A 15,969-nucleotide genomic window follows, 5' to 3' on the forward strand; every position below is an offset into this window, starting at 1 on the left:
TTCTCATCTCATTCACGCGCTGAACTTGGGATAACACATTCTGAGTCCCCATCTCAACCCACTTTGCCTAGGACAAGTCACTACCCCTCTGATTCTCAGGTTCCCGGTGGGTAAAAGGGGGACGATCCTCCGTGTGGTCCCCTCATCATCACGTCGCTGTCACCTGGTGCCGCCCTGGGGCTGCGGAGGATGGCATGGCTGCTCTCAGAGGGTCAGCAGCACCAGGGGCTCTGTGACTTCTGTTGCTGGGATTTGTACCCTGGGGAGCAGGGCAGTGGCACGGCGCCTGCTCTTTCCTGGGTGCCAGTGAGGGAGCGTAACAAACCTGCGGTTTGCTGTGCCTTCTGCAGGGGGCTGGCACAGACGAAGCCTGTCTGATCGAGATCCTCGCCTCCCGCAACAATGACCACATCCGGGAACTGAGCAGAGCCTACCAAGCAGGTAGGCTGCCCCAGGCCCCAGGCCCCATGCCCTCCGCAGATCCCGGTGTGATCCAGGCCTGGCCACACCCTCTCCCAGGGCCTCTGTTCCTTCCTGGATTCTCATCACCTCACTCCCCAGCCACAACCAGCACATGGGGCTTTGGTCCAAGACCCAACCCTGCCTGCTGTTTGCACACAGGACAGGTGACTAAAGGAAGCGAGGGCTGAGAAACCTCTTGGGCATGGTTTGGGCCAAGCCTGGAGAGAGGCCAGGTCAGCCTGGCGTTCACAGCCCCCCAGGATTTCCCAATGTGTGTCCCTGGAGAGCCACGTGGGCCACCTGCCTCCTCGAGCCCAGGACTCCCGGCTCTTCTCTTGCCAGTGCCCACTGTTGACTGTCTGCAGTGGGCAGCTCTGTCCACCGGGCTACAAGGTGGGCCTTTGTGTGTCCCCCAGAATTCAGAAAGACCCTGGAGGAGGCCATTCGAAGCGACACGTCAGGACACTTCCAGCGGCTCCTCATCTCTCTCTCTCAGGTACCTTTCCCACGCAGCAGAGAGGGGCCTCCCTGGGCAGGGAGGGAAAGGATGGGGAGCGAGGGGCAACTCCAGGGAGTGGCCTGGACCACACAGCCTGTTTCTTTTCAGGGAAACAGGGATGAAAGCACAAATGTGGACATGTCGCTCGTCCAGAGAGATGTCCAGGTGAGTGTGGTGGCCAATCAGGCACCTGCCTGGGCTTCCTGAGCTGGTGGGGGGCCACTTCCTTGCTTCCTGAGGGAGGGGGTCTGGGATGGAACGAGAACCGACAGGAGTGGGTCCCGATGCTGTGGCTTTCAGAGGCCCTGCTGCTCATCAGCGGTGCGGCCTTGAGCAGGTCCCCACCGGGGCTTGTTTCCCTGCCTGTAGAGGGAGCTACCGCGGGGACCGTCAGAGCAGTTGGTAGGTCACGGTTACGAAGCTGGGACTTCGTGTGAGCTGGCTCTTCTGTTGGTTGCATATGCATGATGTTTGCAAATGGGCAGAGTCCACACTTGCTTGTGAAGCTTTTGAAGGTTTGAGCCTGGAAACTAGCTGTCACGTTATTTGTGCAGCCTTAGAATTCTGTCCTGTCCCCAGTCTGGTGTGAACTGCAGAACAGAGGGGGCAAGTCCCCATTTCTCTCTTGGTCCAGGCATCTGAGTGCCCCTCTGCAGGAGTTTGGGTTGCCCACGAACGAATTCAGAGCATCCAGTCTGGAGAGAGCCCAGCTCCCTGGTGGACGGAGCGGCCATCCCTCTCCCTCGTCACTGCCCCTGCCACCTCGGCAAGCATCCCCGGCACTGCCGTGGTCTCCCGTCTCCCCCAGCGGTCAGGTTGAAGAGCACCTCTGTGGAGTGCCCTCTTGTTAGGGTCGGAAGAGAGCCACTCTTACAGTCTGGTCCATTTTGCTTTCTGAGACTAAGAAAGGTTGACATTGTGCCTAGAGAAACGTGGAGGCAGAGCCTGGACAAGGGCCCAGCTCCTGGCTCTGTTTCTGCAGGGAGCACTGACCCCTGGTCCCAGATGCCCTCCTGAGGGTCTGCCGTAACATCCCCCTGCTGGGGACACCCATCCCCATTTCTAGACTCGGACAGTTTCAAAGCTCCGGGCTCTGGTTCTGGTCTCGGTGGGAATATTCCTTTTTCCTGTTTCCTGTGTGAACTGTTTCCCAGCTGATGCGGGAGTGGCCTCAGTCTCAAGGTCTGTGCCTGCTGCTCTGCCTTCATGGCCTGGACCTGCTCCTGCCTTCCCTTGAGCTGGGGTCTTGGAGCCCCTGATGGCCACCCTCTCCCCTGCATGTTGGTGCCTCTAGATCTAAAAGCTGTTACCTGAGTCTGGAAGGCACTTTTGAGCCATCTGTTGCAGGGGTTGCAAATTGGCAAATATTTTGTGTTTTTTTTTTTTTGTTTGTTTTTTTTTTATTTTCCTCTTAAAGTATTACAAAGGGTATTACATAAGTATCCTTTCCCCCTCCCCCCCCGCCCTTGACAAACCACTACCCTCCCTTACCCCCCAGTGTCTTATGTCCATTAGTTATGCTTATATGCATGCATACAAGTCCTTCGGTTGATCTCTTACTCCCCTCCCTCCTGCCCCCCAACTCTCTCTGGCCTTCCCACTGCAGTTTGACAATCAGTTTGAGGCAGCTCTGCCTCTGTATCTATTATTGTTCAAAAGTTTGTAATGGTCTTTATTATCCATGATTTTGAGCCATCTGTTGCAGGGGTTGCAAATTGGCAAATATTTTGGACTTGCACTTTCAAAAGCTTAACAGGCAAATGCAAATTCTGCCCATTTGCAAACATAATGGCAATGCAACCACAGGGAAGTGCCTCGCATATGAATCCCACATCTGTCACTGACTTAACAGTTGTTGTCATACTTATCTCACATGTTCCTCTGAAAAACTGGGAACTTCACTTAGAAATCAGCATCTGGCTGCTCGTGTGCAGTGGGCCTGGCAGAGTGAGCCTGGCAGAGTGAGCCTGCATTGCTCGGTCGCTGGACTTGGCTGGTGCTGAGAAGTAGCCGCCCTCTGTGGTTAGCCTTGGTCCCCACCTCTCTCTGGCCCTGTATCCTCAGGTGACCTAGCTGGCCCTTTGGGCTTTTGGGTTTGTGACCCCAAACCTAATCCAACGTTCACATTGTAGAGATGAGGAAACGAGCCTCTGAGAGGGCCAGTGGCCTGCCTAGAGCCTCGCGGCAAGTTGGCTGTGAGCGAGGACTCGGGCCCAGGCCCCTCGTTCTTTTATCCTGGGTGCTGCTGCGCCCTTGGTTGGGTTAAAGCAGTTCCTGCCCCATCCTGGCTCCCGTCGGCCTTGGTTCTCCTGGGTCTGTGTTCCCCAGCTTCAGGATCCGAGATGTTGCCAGGGAAGGGAGGTGCGGATGGTGTCTGGTTCTGCACAGTGAATGGAGCACAGCAGGGTCACTGGCCCTGTTCCCTTCCCCTCTGGGCCTGTGGGGCCCGGAGTCTCTGCCCAGCTCCGGTAGGTGACCTGGGCCTGGTGTCTGGTTGAGCCTGCATGGCATGCCCATCTTCCCCTCTGTCTGTCCAGGATCTGTACGCAGCTGGGGAGAACCGCCTGGGAACAGATGAGTCCAAGTTCAATGCAATCCTGTGCGCCCGGAGCCGGGCCCACCTGGTGGCAGGTAAGGCAGTCCCAGACCTCCCGGGGCCAGGTAACCAGGGCAGACAAGGTACAACAGCAGCTCCTCTGCATGGGGCTTTCGCCTCCTCGTAGTGACGGGTAAAGGGGGCCAAGTATATGGTGACGGAGATGATTTGACTTTGGGTGGTGGGCACACAATGCAATATTAAGGTAAGCCAAGATTTCGGGCAAACAATGAGCAAAACATTTCACTTCACCTTTAAAGTGGATTACAAATCTCTTCCTACATCCTGTCTGGATCTATGTGACTATGGCCAGGTGATCTCCAACTGAAAAAGAGATTTGGCCCTGGCTGGATAGTTCAGTTGGTTGGAGCATTGTCCCAATGCCCCAAGCTTGCAGGTTCGATCCCTAGTTAGGGCACATGCAAGAATCAGCCAATGGGCTCAGCGGGTGTGGCTCAGTGGTTGAGCGATTGATTTCTGGTCAGGGCACATGCCAGGGTTCTGGGCTCAATCCCCAGTAGGGGATGTGTAGGAGGCAGTCAATCAATGGTTCTTCCTCATCATTAATGTTTTTATCTCTTCCTCTCCCTTCCTTTCTGAAATCAATAAAGATGTATTTTTTTTTTAAAAAAAAAAAAGATAGACAAGGAGACAGTACCATAACCCACAAGGCTCAGCTTTGTAGTTATTTCGGGCCGGGGTCCTCTGAAGTCAATAAAAAACATTTTTTTTTTTTTTAAAAAAGAAGTGTTTGAGGTTCTGGGATGGCAAGAGGTCCACTCAGGAGGTGTGACTCCCCATGCCTTCTACCCAGAGCCCTGGTCCCAGCCTTGTTTGCTGAAAGGCTCAACAAGGCCATGAGGGTACGCAACTTCCCCAAGGTGGTGTATGTGAGCCACCCAACTGAGCCACCCGGCCAGGGCAAACTTAATTACTCCTTTAAAGGTACCTTGGTCTCTCCAACTACAGCCGCATTCTGAGATACTGGGGGCTAGCACTTCATAGGAATTTAGGGAGGACAGAATTCACCCCACAACGTGTTCCTTCTCTCTTCTCACTAGTTTTCAACGAGTATCAGCGAATGACAGGCCGAGACATTGAGAAGAGCATCTGCCGGGAGATGTCCGGGGACCTGGAGCAGGGCATGCTGGCCGTGGGTAGGTGTCCTGGGCCTGCGTGTCCGCCAGGACTGGCATGCACTGTAAGCTCTCAGGGTGCTCACCATCCTCTATCGAGGGCAGGCAGAGCAGTGAAAGAACCACAGGACCCAAGATTGCCAAGTCCAGTGGCTACATGTGGGAGGTCGCCCTGCTCCCCCGTCACCGTGTGGTTGCGCCCCAGCCGCCTGGAGGTGTCTTGTTTCTATTTCAAGCGCAGCTCTGGGAAGGGCGTGCAGTGTGGGCATTAGGGGGAGAGCAACCAGCTGCCCTGCTGGGAGAGATGACTCACGTCCTGCCAAGTTTCCTCTAAAAATACATCCCTGCAGGCAGTTGTCAGATGTTTGTGATGGAAACACGTGGTTGCAACAGCAACACCAGCCTCGCTGGAGGAGAGCTGGCCCAGCGCCCGGGCGACGGTGTGCGCCTGGCAGGCCCGCCCCCTGCCCTCTGAAGCCAGTGTTCCAGGTCCCGCCCCTCAGGGCTGGCCCCTCTTTAAACCCACTCGGGAAACTCATGGTTTGTCCATCTTCTGCTTGGCTTTTCTTGGAGCTTCTGATGGGAGAGGTGACGAACCCTCCTGCTTTTCTGTGTGTCCCCTACGGTAGGCCTCGTGGCCTGAGAACTCTGGGGAGACATCCCCCTCGGCCATCCTTTCTCCACGAGGTTCTCTCGGCTTCTCCAGTTTGCCCCTCCCACCTGAGCAGCACCTCGGGGGTCGCCCTACACCGCTCCTCCCGTGTCTTCCCTACTCGGCTCCTCGCCCTGCTGGTGCCAGGAAAGAGGCCGGGGTGCTGTCCAGGCCCTGCATGTTTCCAAAGAACTGCAGCTGAGACCGTGGCTGATTGACTGAACCTGGAGGAGAAGGGGGAGGAGGTGGCCCCCTGGACTGTTCCCTGCAGAGCGAGTTATGCTGTGTTTCTCTCTTCCAGTGAAATGTCTCAAGAACACCCCTGCCTTCTTTGCTGAAAGGCTCAACAAGGCCATGAGGGTATGCAACTTCCCCTGGAGGGGCGGGGGGTGGCGGGTCAGCCTCACCTCTGGCTGGGACCAATGCTCCTGGTAGAAGGCATGGGGAGAGCTACCCCTCAGCCAAGAGGACGAGGGCCCCAGGCAGGAGGGCACCAAGGACCCGGGAAGGTGGGGTGGTGAGGCCCGTTGCTCACACCCTCGGTGGACTCTCTAGGGAGCAGGAACAAAGGACCGGACCCTGATTCGCATCATGGTGTCTCGCAGCGAGATTGACCTCCTGGACATCAGAACGGAGTACAAGCGGCTGTACGGCAAGTCGCTGTACCACGACATCACGGTACGGGCCTCAGGGTAGCTGGGCCGCCCGCTGGCCTGCAGGCACCCTGCCCCCTCACTGCCTCCTTTACCTCCCTCAGCTCCCACGGCTCGGCCTCGGCCTCTGCCGGGTCTTGTTTGTGGACCTTGTACTTTCTCTCTCAGCTTTTACTTCTGCATCCAGTTGCCCCAAACAGGTCCTCCCTGCTGCCACCCCACCCCGCGTCCTCAGCAGTAGGGAGGACGGTGCAGAGGGCTCGGGTCAGTCCTGCAGCGCGGAGCCCAGCCCTGGCGCTGGAGATCTGTGTGATTGAGCAGCTACCTTAACCCTCAAAACCCACCCCCCATCGAAAGGCAAGGGGCTGTGCTCCCCTGGGAGTGGTGAACTTGAACGAGGCCCCTATAAAGCATATCGAGTGACACGCGTACGGGTCTGACAGTCACCGTGTGCGGAGCTGTGTGACAGGCGTACTGTCTGCGTGGCCTGACAGTTAAATTCCGAACTCGTGTGAGCCTTGCAGTCACCATGACCAAGTCCCGATTTCAAACCATTAGCATGTACTATTGGGAGTGTCGCTGGGAGAAGCTAACTCCATTGCCCTGGCTATAACGATGATGCTCTCTGTAGAAGAGAATTAGTAATTAGCCACAAAGTATCATTTTCTGTGCCAGCGGCTGTGGGCATCTGCAAGGCCCCACAGGCCTTGCCTTTAAGGAAGGAACTGATTACACATTAGCTAAGCGAGGCTGCACTTTGAGGTCAGTCCCGTGGGCTCGGGGGGAGGAGACAGCAGTGTGAACTGGGTGCCCAGTTAATACAGCGCCTCCCACTGTCAGTCTGGCACATTTCCTGAGTGGGACACACCACTGTTACAGTATAAACCCCATCGGGCGCAACAAAAATGCGCGGGAAAGTGGCGCCATTAGTTAGCCCTGGGTGGTGTGTCTGACCATTTAAAATTTGTGTGGGTTTATTTCTCAGATTCTGACTTTGACATTGGGGTGATTGTAGCTTTCTGTTTTTTTAAGGGGGCTGGGGGAGGCCAACGGCATGGCCAAGGCCCTAGCTGCCGAGTGGGGGAGTCTTGGCCACTCTGGCACCTGCGTGGCGGGGCACTTCCCTGGGATGGGCCTGCCGCTCTGTAAGGGCACTTGGGGCAGAAGAAAATGAGGAGCCAGGAGGCCCAGACTGGCTACGTCTCCCTCGACTGATGCACCCATTTCTCTGACAGGGGGACACCTCGGGGGATTACCGGAAGATTCTGCTGAAGATCTGTGGTGGCAACGACTGAGCGGTGACCAGTGGCCCACTCTGTCCACCTGCCAGCAGCAGTGATGCTAGGAAAAGGCCAAAAGAATGTCTATTTCTACCAAACCCACAAAATAGCCCCCAACCCCAGAGCCAACAACCCGTGGAGCCTTGGCCCTGTCCCCCACCTGCCCCTCCTGACCGTGCCCACCTGCCCCTCCTGACCATGCCCACCCGCCCCTCCTGGTCATGCCCACCTGCCCCTCCTGACCGTGCCCACCTGCCCCTCCTGACCATGCCCACCCGCCCCTCCTGGTCATGCCCACCTGCCCCTCCTGACCGTGCCCACCCGCCCCTCCTGACCGTGCCCACCTGCCCCTCCTGACCGTGCCCACCTGCCCCTCCTGGTCATGCCCATGGGCCTGGTTGGCCTGGTTGCTCAGGACACCGTCTCCTTCCCTCCACCTCCCTCACAGCCTCTTGCTGCTAAAGTAGATGTTTTATCTCTGACTCATGCAGCCATTCCACTTTGCTTGTAGCTGAGACACTCGGCTTCATTTTAGTCACATGATTTTTAATGTTTTTTGGAGGCATTTTTATAGTCATTGCCAGGCAGGTGCGTCTACTCCGCTGCCACACATTTCGGGTGCGAGCGGTCGGGGGGCAGTGCCATGTCCTCACTGAGGAGGAAAAGGGAGGACCTTTCAGGGCAATTTTTGAATCTGGTGAGGATATGTCATGAGCTTTGTTATTGCCAAACTCACTGCTTTTTAGAGAAGAAAAAACAAAAAAAAAATGCCAGAAAGTCATCTGTTCCTTCTTCATGTAAAAGCAGGGAACAGAGCCAACCCCCTGTTACAGGGCTCTTTGTAATGGAGAATGTGCCTTACACCTGGATGCTGATGGCCAAAGCTGTTTCTAAATTAAAGCCAGCCAGCTCTGGAACATTCTGGAAACGGTCCCCTGGTGCCAGCCTCTTTTCTTCTGCTTCGTGATTCTGCCCTGTCCCCAGGGGTTCCAACATTATTAGCCAGTGAAATGTATGTGGCTTTACACAGAAGCTTGTGCTCAGGGACCTGGGCATGAGCAGTTCACAGGGACCCAGGTTGTAAGGATGCTTCTGAAATCCATGCGGGGCCCAGGCACTGCGAAGGCGCAGAGATTTGGGTCACATGAGAGCCGGGGGGGCGGGGGGGCTGCTCAGGTCCGAAGGAGGCACACGGGAAGGAGCCTCTGCGTGCCTCCTGGGCAGGCCTTACTGCCAGGTTCCCTGAGGACCCTCTGAGCGGGTGGTCCTGGCTGTGGCCCTGGCAGGCTCCTTGCCCCCTGGTTGATGGTGTGAGGATAGGGCAAGTCCAGAAGGGGCAGAGTGTCCAGAAGTCACTGTCCTGTCCAGAACCCAGAGCTTGCTGGTCTCCATTCACTCCCTTTCTGACCTCCTATGTGGAGAGTGTAGAAAGGAGAGAATCCCGAGACTGTGAAGGCTTGGGGAGACCTCCTCACTGCCCCTTGGACATGGTGAGAGGAGGGGATCGCCCAAGGGGCATGGAGCAGCCATAGCAGGACAGGAGCCTGGTCTACCTAGACCTGCCTTCCCCAGCCAGAGGAGACTGGTGTGGGCACTGGCACCGGTGGCAGGCCCTCCTGTCACGCCAGCTCTGCCTCAGTTTCCGTGCTGGAGCCTCTTGCCCAAGACCCAGTATGCTTGGCTGAGGTGTTCCTTCCCTAGGGCAGGCCCCTGCCCTTGGGTGGAGGTGTGCCCTGCCTGGCGGGATGGACCGCTTGGCATTGCCCAAGTTGCCGTGAACTCAGGCTGACCCAGCCGCCTCAGAGCTGGGTGCCTGGGTTCGGTCTGCTCCGATTGACTGCTGATGTCTGTGACATGCCTGCCCGGTTGTCTACACCAGGGTTCCAGCCTGGTGCCCAGCAGGCGCTGTCTAACTGCACATGCATTGACTTTGGTCTCCAATGAGTTTTTAGATATTTGAACTTGTTACCAACATTTAAGTACTGAAAGATTTCATGTTTACACAAGTTTAGACTTTTTAAAATAAAGGAAGAAAATTGATGCTGTTTTCTTTCTTTTTAAAAAAATTGATTTGAGAGAGAGGAAGGGAGAGGGAGAGACAGAAAAATCGATCTGCTGCCTTCCACACACGCCCTGACCAGGGATCAAACCCTAAACCTGGGTATGTGCCCTGACGGGAATACGGGAGGAAGCTCAACCAACAACCACACCGGCCAGGGCATTCCTGGCTTCTCTTGAAAAACCAAAAATTCTGGCAGTATTGGCCTAGCATTCCTGCACAGCAGATGCTGCTGGAGCCAAATTGCTGTTGCCCCCTTTAGGCATATACTCTTCATTTCGCTATAGGACCCACCACTCCCTAATGTGCTCCACCATCACATGTTACCTATTTGGCCCCTGCAGGCCTTTGAATTTGAGACCCTAGTTTTTGCACTTGGGACACCTGTGCTCATCCTGGTCCTGGTTCCCCTTGCCTTCCTGTCCCTCTGGCTGCCTTCTTGCTCATGTCCAGGGGACCCAATCCATAGTAAGTTTGGGCTGGAGGGCTGTGAACTCATAGATCTCTCCAGGGGCCAAGGTACCTGGCTTTTAAGGTCAGTGGGAGGTTGTTAACAGTGATTATTCTCAGAACAAAAAAAGATGGGGAGGGAGGCATTTGACCTTACAGATCATCATTTTGGGAGAGGACTACACAGGGTTTTCTGCAGCCTGTTGGGTTGTTGGTCAAGGCCAGTCCATGGTTCACGTCTAATGTCACTTCCAGAATAGAGGATGTGGCTCCAGGTGAATTGAGCCCTTAGTAAGTTTTCAACAGCGGTGGGGCCCCGGAAGGAACACTGTGCTAAGGGTAGCACTGGGACTAGGGTGCGGCAAGTGAGTCACTCTTCTCGGCTGTAACATTTAGGGAAGGAACCTTGGAATGCACACTTTGTATTTCTGGGGAAATGGCCCTGACGTGGTTGTTCTTAAACCTTAGTGTGACATAAAATACCGAGGAAAGGAACTAGGAACATTTTAAAAAAAGAAAAAGCAGTTCTATTGCAGAGTCAGGGACTCAATATGCTGTAATGGGACCCAATGAACTGAGGCTTGAACTGGGTAGCCCAGACAATAGAAGTGGGGGGGCGGGGGGGGGGCAGGGGGCGGGAGAGACCCAGCAGGTAGCCTCCACTGTTAAACACCATCAACTCCATGGATAATACTTTGAGAATACTTCTGTCTCCACCAAAGCCCATTCAATATTTCCATCGAGCTGTAATTGTCCAAGTGGAGGCCTGTACCAAGGTTGGTTCTGAGCACTTCAGATTTGAAAATAGAATGAAAAATGAAGCAAAAGGGGAGGTAAAACTCCAGCTCTATATTCACCACCTTCTTAATTACAGTCTTTTTTTTCTTTTTAATATATTTTTATTGATTTCAGAGGAAGCGGGAGAGAGAATCATTGATTGGCTGCCTCCTGCACACCCCATGGGGAATTGAGCCTGCAACCTGGGCATATGCCCTGACCAGGAATTAACCCCTGACCTCCTAGTTCATAGGTTGATGCTCAACCACTGGGTCATGCCAGCTGGGCTAACCACAAATTTAAATATATATATATATATTGATTGATTTTTAGAGAGGAAGAGAGAGAAACATTGATTGAGAGGGGTATATCTATCAGCCACCTCCTGCCCCCACCAGGGATCAAGCCTGCAACCTGGACACGTTGTGCCCTGACTGCATCGCAAACCGGCAACCTTTTGGTGCAGGGGACGGTGCCAAACCGAGTCACGGCTTAACCACAATAATTTTGACAGTGCTTTCATGTATGAGGAAGCTGCAGAAACAATGTCCCTGCAACGGAGACAAAGGGAGGTGTGGAATTATCTATCAGATGTGAGCCTTTTAAACACTGATCTGTCTGATACGTGTTTCTGTGTCACTGAATCAGATAAAGATAGTAAATACCTGAGTGTGCATCAGGATCATCTGAGGAGCTTATTAAAGATGCAGGTCCTGGGCCCCACCCTCAGATTCAGAGCCGGCATGGGGCCCAGGACCTGCATCTGTTACCTGTTTGCCTTGAGATTCTAATGCCCATCTAAGCACTGAGACAGAGAACTTCTGAGAACGATGTGTTCACACAGAGGGTATTTGTACAGGTGGCAGGGTGTTTGGAATCCAGTTAGGTAATGGGAGATGGAACATGTCCGCTCCCAGCTTTGGGAAGAAGGATCTGAGAGGTGAACTTTTGCAGATACCCCTGGTCCAAGCAACAGCTGGATGGCCACACCATGCCCATTCTCTTACTTTGATGGGGAGTTTTAATCCTAGCCTGCGATTTGACCCTATTTCTACTGTCAGCTTCTTACCCTGGCTGATATGACGTGGCGTCAGACCTAGAAACAGAAATCAACCTAAACCATCTCCCCAGGAAGATAGCTTACATTTTCACCCACCACACCTACCACCTGTGCTCCTCTGAGAGACGGGTCATTACCAGTCCTCCACCTGGCCACATACAGGGCTCCCTCTCAGCAAAGGATCCAATCAGTCAGGCCCCCAACTCTGCGAGGGGCTCTTACCCTCAGCCCTGGCTCCTTGGAAAGCTCTCCTTTGCCTAATCCTGGGGTCCACCCTGAACCTGGTTCCTTCCCAACAACCAGAGCTGAGCTAGTCCTGAAGTAGAAAGCGCTGGCCCGGGAATCAGCATCCCTGTTCTGATCTCAGCTGAGCCACCGATTTGCTGTGTGATCCTGGAAAGGTCACTTCCCCTCTTTGGGCCTCTTGCCCCTTTGGAAAATGAAGAGCCCCAGGAAAGTTTGAAAGACAACTGACAGGAAATAATAGTTCAACAATTAGAGTTGGAGACTTCAACATCCCACTTTCTCTATTAGAACAATTAGGCAAGGAAAAAGGGAAACTATACTTGAACCCTACAAACTACCGAGACCTAACAGACATATAGAACGGCGTACCCAACAATAGAATATACATTCTCAAATGCACATGGGAAATACCCAGGAGGAGATCTGGAAATTTTAGAAATATATGGAAACTGAGTAACATACTCTTTTTAAAAAATATATATTTTTATTGATTTCAGAGAGGAAGGGAGAGGGAGAGAGAGATAGAAACATCAATGATGAGGAGAATCATTGATTGGCTGCCTCCTGCACGCCCCACACTGGGGATCGAGCCCGCAACCGGGCATGTGCCCTTGCCGGAATCGAACCCGGGACCCTTCAGTCCACAGGCCGACGCTCTACCCACTGAGCCAAACTGGCCAGGGCTGAGTAACATACTCTTAAAAAAATAACCCAAACGAGTTAAAGAATAAATTACAAGAGAAATTAGGAAATGCTTTGAGATTAATGAAAATGAAAACAATATACCAAAAGGTGGGATGCAGTGGAAGCAGTGCTCAGAGGGAAACAGCTGTAAATGCCTACCTTAAAAAAAGGAAAAAGATCTCAAACCAATAACCTAATTTTCCATCTTAAGGAATTAGAAAAAGAAGAGCAAACTAAACCCAAAGCAACCAAAAGGAAGGAAATAAATATTAGAGTGCAGATAAAATAGAGAGTAGAAGAAAAAACAATAGAATCAATGAAACAAAATTGACAAACCTTTAGTTAGATGGAGGAGAGATGATTCAATTACTAAAATCAGAAATGAAAGGGATATTACTAATAACTCTATACAAATAAAGGATTACAAGAAAATACTGTTAACAATTGTATGTCAACATATTAGGTAACCTAGAGGAAATACTAGAAGATTCTTAGGAACATACAAATTCTCAAATCTGACTCAAGAAGAAATAAAAAATCTGAATAGACCTATAATGAGATTGAATCCGTAATTTAAAAAACTCCCAATAAAGAAAAAGTCGACTGATGCATTCTATCAAATGTTTAAAGATGTAACATCAATCTTTCTCAAACTATTTCAAAATATAGAAGTAACACTTCCTAATTCAGTCTGAGACCAGTGTTAGCAGATACCAAAGCCAGACAAAGACATCACAAGAAAAGTGCCAAAATCCTCAATGAAATACTAGCAAACTGCATCTAGCAGCAGGTTAAAAGATTTACTATGACCAAGTGGGATAAATCAAAGGAATACAAAAATCATTCAATATTCAAAAATCAATCAATGTAATACATTATTATTAACAGGAAATAACTACACGATCATCGCCATGCAGAAAAAGCATTTGAGAAAACCCAACAACATTTAATGATTAAAAAACCCAAGAAACTAAGAATAGAAGGGATATTTATCAAACTGAAATAAAGGGCATCTGTGAAAAAACAGTTGATGTACTTCATGATGAAAGAATGAAGTTTTAGCCAGCAGGGTAATTAGGCAAGAAAAAGAAATAACAGGCATCTAAATTGGAAAGTAACAGATGACATGATTGTATATATAGAAAATCCTAAAATATCCACACTAAAACTACTAGAGTTAATAAAGGGATTCAACAAAGTTGCAGGGTAAGATACATGATGAACATACAAAAATCCCTTGTATTTCTAAACATTAGCAATGAACAATCTGAAAATGAAATGAAAACAATCCCATTTACAGTAATATCAAAAAGAATAAAATATTTAAGGGTAAATTTAACCAATGTGGTGTAAGGTTTGTACACTGAAAAATACAAAAACATAAAACATCCTGTGCTCATTGGTTGGAAGACAGTATTGTTGACATGGCAGTACTCTGCAAGTTGATCTACAGATTCAGTCCAATCCCTATCAAATTCCAATTGCCTTTTTGCAGGAATGGATAAGCTGATCCTAAAATTCCTATGGAATTGCAAAGGACTGGTCCCCAAATAGCCAGAACCGTATTGGAAAAGAACAACAAAGTCAGGGAACCCATACATCTTAATTTCAAAACTTAATGCAAATCTACAGTAATTTATATAGTATGATAGTGGCATAAAGATAGGCACAAAGTCAATGAGATAGAATTGAAAAATCAACCTAAACATCTCTGCTCAATTGATTTTGATAAGGGTCCCAGAACCATTCATTGGGGAAAGAATATTACCTTCAGCAAACAGTGCTGGGACAACTAGGTATCCCAAGCAAAGGAATGAAGTTGAATCCCTACCTCACATCATAAACAAAAATTAATTCAAAATAGATCAAAGAACTAAATGTAAGACCTAAAACTATAAAAATCTTAGAAGAAAACAATATCCGTGACCTTGGATTTGGCACTGGATTCTTAAACATGACACCCAAAGCACAAGCAACAACAGCAAATTGGATTTTATCAAAATTAAAACTTTTGATAAAGAACACTATCAAAGTAAAAAGACCGCCCACAGAATAGGAGGAAATACTTGCAAATTACATATCTGATAAAAGCCTAGTATCCACAACACATAGAGAATTCTAACAAAAGGCAATCCAATTTTTAAAATGGGCAAATACTTGAATAGCCATTTAAAATCACACACATAAAGGCAGTGCCCTCGGCGTCCCTGATCTGTCTCTTGCTTCAACAGTGTTTGGATGGAACAGACCCAGGGACACCCCTTCTTCCAGCCTCCGGCCACTCTCCTGCGTCTTATCCAGTCACCACCTTCAGAACCACCTCCGAGACCAGCCAACATACCGCTTTTTCTTTTTTTCTACCTTAACTCATTGCCGAGCAACCATGAGCTCTCAAATTCATCAGAATTATTCCACGGAGGTGCGGGCTGTGGTCAACAGCTGGACAGCTGGCCTGCACCTGCGGGCCTCCCCACCTACCTCTCTCTGGGCTTCTACTTTGACCACGACATGTGGCTCTGGAGGGCATGGGCACTTCTTCCCTGGTTGGTACAGAAGCTCGAGGGTGCTGAGCGTCTCTTAAAGATGCAAAACCTGCGCGGTGGCCGCATTCTCCTCCAGGACGTGCAGGGCCTTCCACAGATGAGTGGGTAACACTCAGGACGCCATGGAAGCCGCCGTGGCCTTGGAGAAGAACCTGAACCAGGCCCTTTGGAGCTGCAGGCCCGGGTTCTACCCGCACAGACCTCAGCTCTGTGACTTCCTGGAGAACTACTGCCTGGGTGAGCAGGTGAAACTCATCTAGAAGATGGGCGGTACCTGACTCACCTCCGCAGGCTGGCGGCCCCCAGGCTGGGCTGGGCGAGTATCTCTTCGAAAGGCTCACCCTCAAGCAGGACTAGGAGCCTTTGGAGCCCAGAGGCCTTTGAGGGCCCCTCTGCAACCCCCTGGAGTCTGGCTTTTGCCTGAGCCTCTTCCCGGAACTACTAGCCATTCTTTTAACCACCCTGAAACCCTCTCCCATGAATTGGGCCAAATGAAACAATAAAGCTTTTTGCTGCAAAAAATGAAAAAAACAAAAACAACAAGAACACAAAAACACATAAAAATAGTCAACAAACACATGAAAAGATGCTCAGCATCACTAGTCATTAGGTTAATGCAACCTAAAACCACGAAATACCACTGCACACCTAGCATGGTGGCTGTAACAAAAAAGACGTGGCGAGGATACAGAAGGGTTGAAACTCTTACACAAACATTGCTGGCGGGAAGGTGAATTGGTCCAGCTGCGATGCGAAAACGCTTGGTGATTCTTCAAAACTTTAGACAGAGTTACTATTTGAATCAGCAATTCCATCCCTAGTATAGACCCAATAGAAATGAAAGCATACGTCCACATGAAAGAGAGTGAAGG

At 50.9% G+C, this 15,969-nt stretch overlaps 1 protein-coding gene across 1 annotated transcript in view; it reads left to right on the forward strand.

Annotated features, from left to right (window-relative positions):
- Positions 1 to 8,211, forward strand: part of ANXA11 (annexin A11) — a 45,218-nt gene extending 37,007 nt beyond the window's left edge. The window contains exons 8-15 of the mRNA XM_070433071.1: positions 351 to 441; positions 879 to 958; positions 1,070 to 1,126; positions 3,499 to 3,592; positions 4,619 to 4,714; positions 5,647 to 5,705; positions 5,901 to 6,023; positions 7,234 to 8,211. Coding sequence (XP_070289172.1) covers positions 351 to 441; positions 879 to 958; positions 1,070 to 1,126; positions 3,499 to 3,592; positions 4,619 to 4,714; positions 5,647 to 5,705; positions 5,901 to 6,023; positions 7,234 to 7,293 — 660 coding nt within the window. The 3' untranslated portion in view covers positions 7,294 to 8,211. The remainder of the gene's footprint in view (positions 1 to 350; positions 442 to 878; positions 959 to 1,069; positions 1,127 to 3,498; positions 3,593 to 4,618; positions 4,715 to 5,646; positions 5,706 to 5,900; positions 6,024 to 7,233) is intronic.
- Positions 8,212 to 15,969: the final 7,758 nt, after the last annotated feature.

Source organism: Myotis yumanensis, unplaced genomic scaffold (genome assembly GCF_028538775.1).
Source record: "Myotis yumanensis isolate MYYU_CA2020_CCGP unplaced genomic scaffold, mMyoYum1.0.hap1 SCAF_13, whole genome shotgun sequence".
Taxonomy (NCBI): domain Eukaryota; kingdom Metazoa; phylum Chordata; class Mammalia; order Chiroptera; family Vespertilionidae; genus Myotis; species Myotis yumanensis.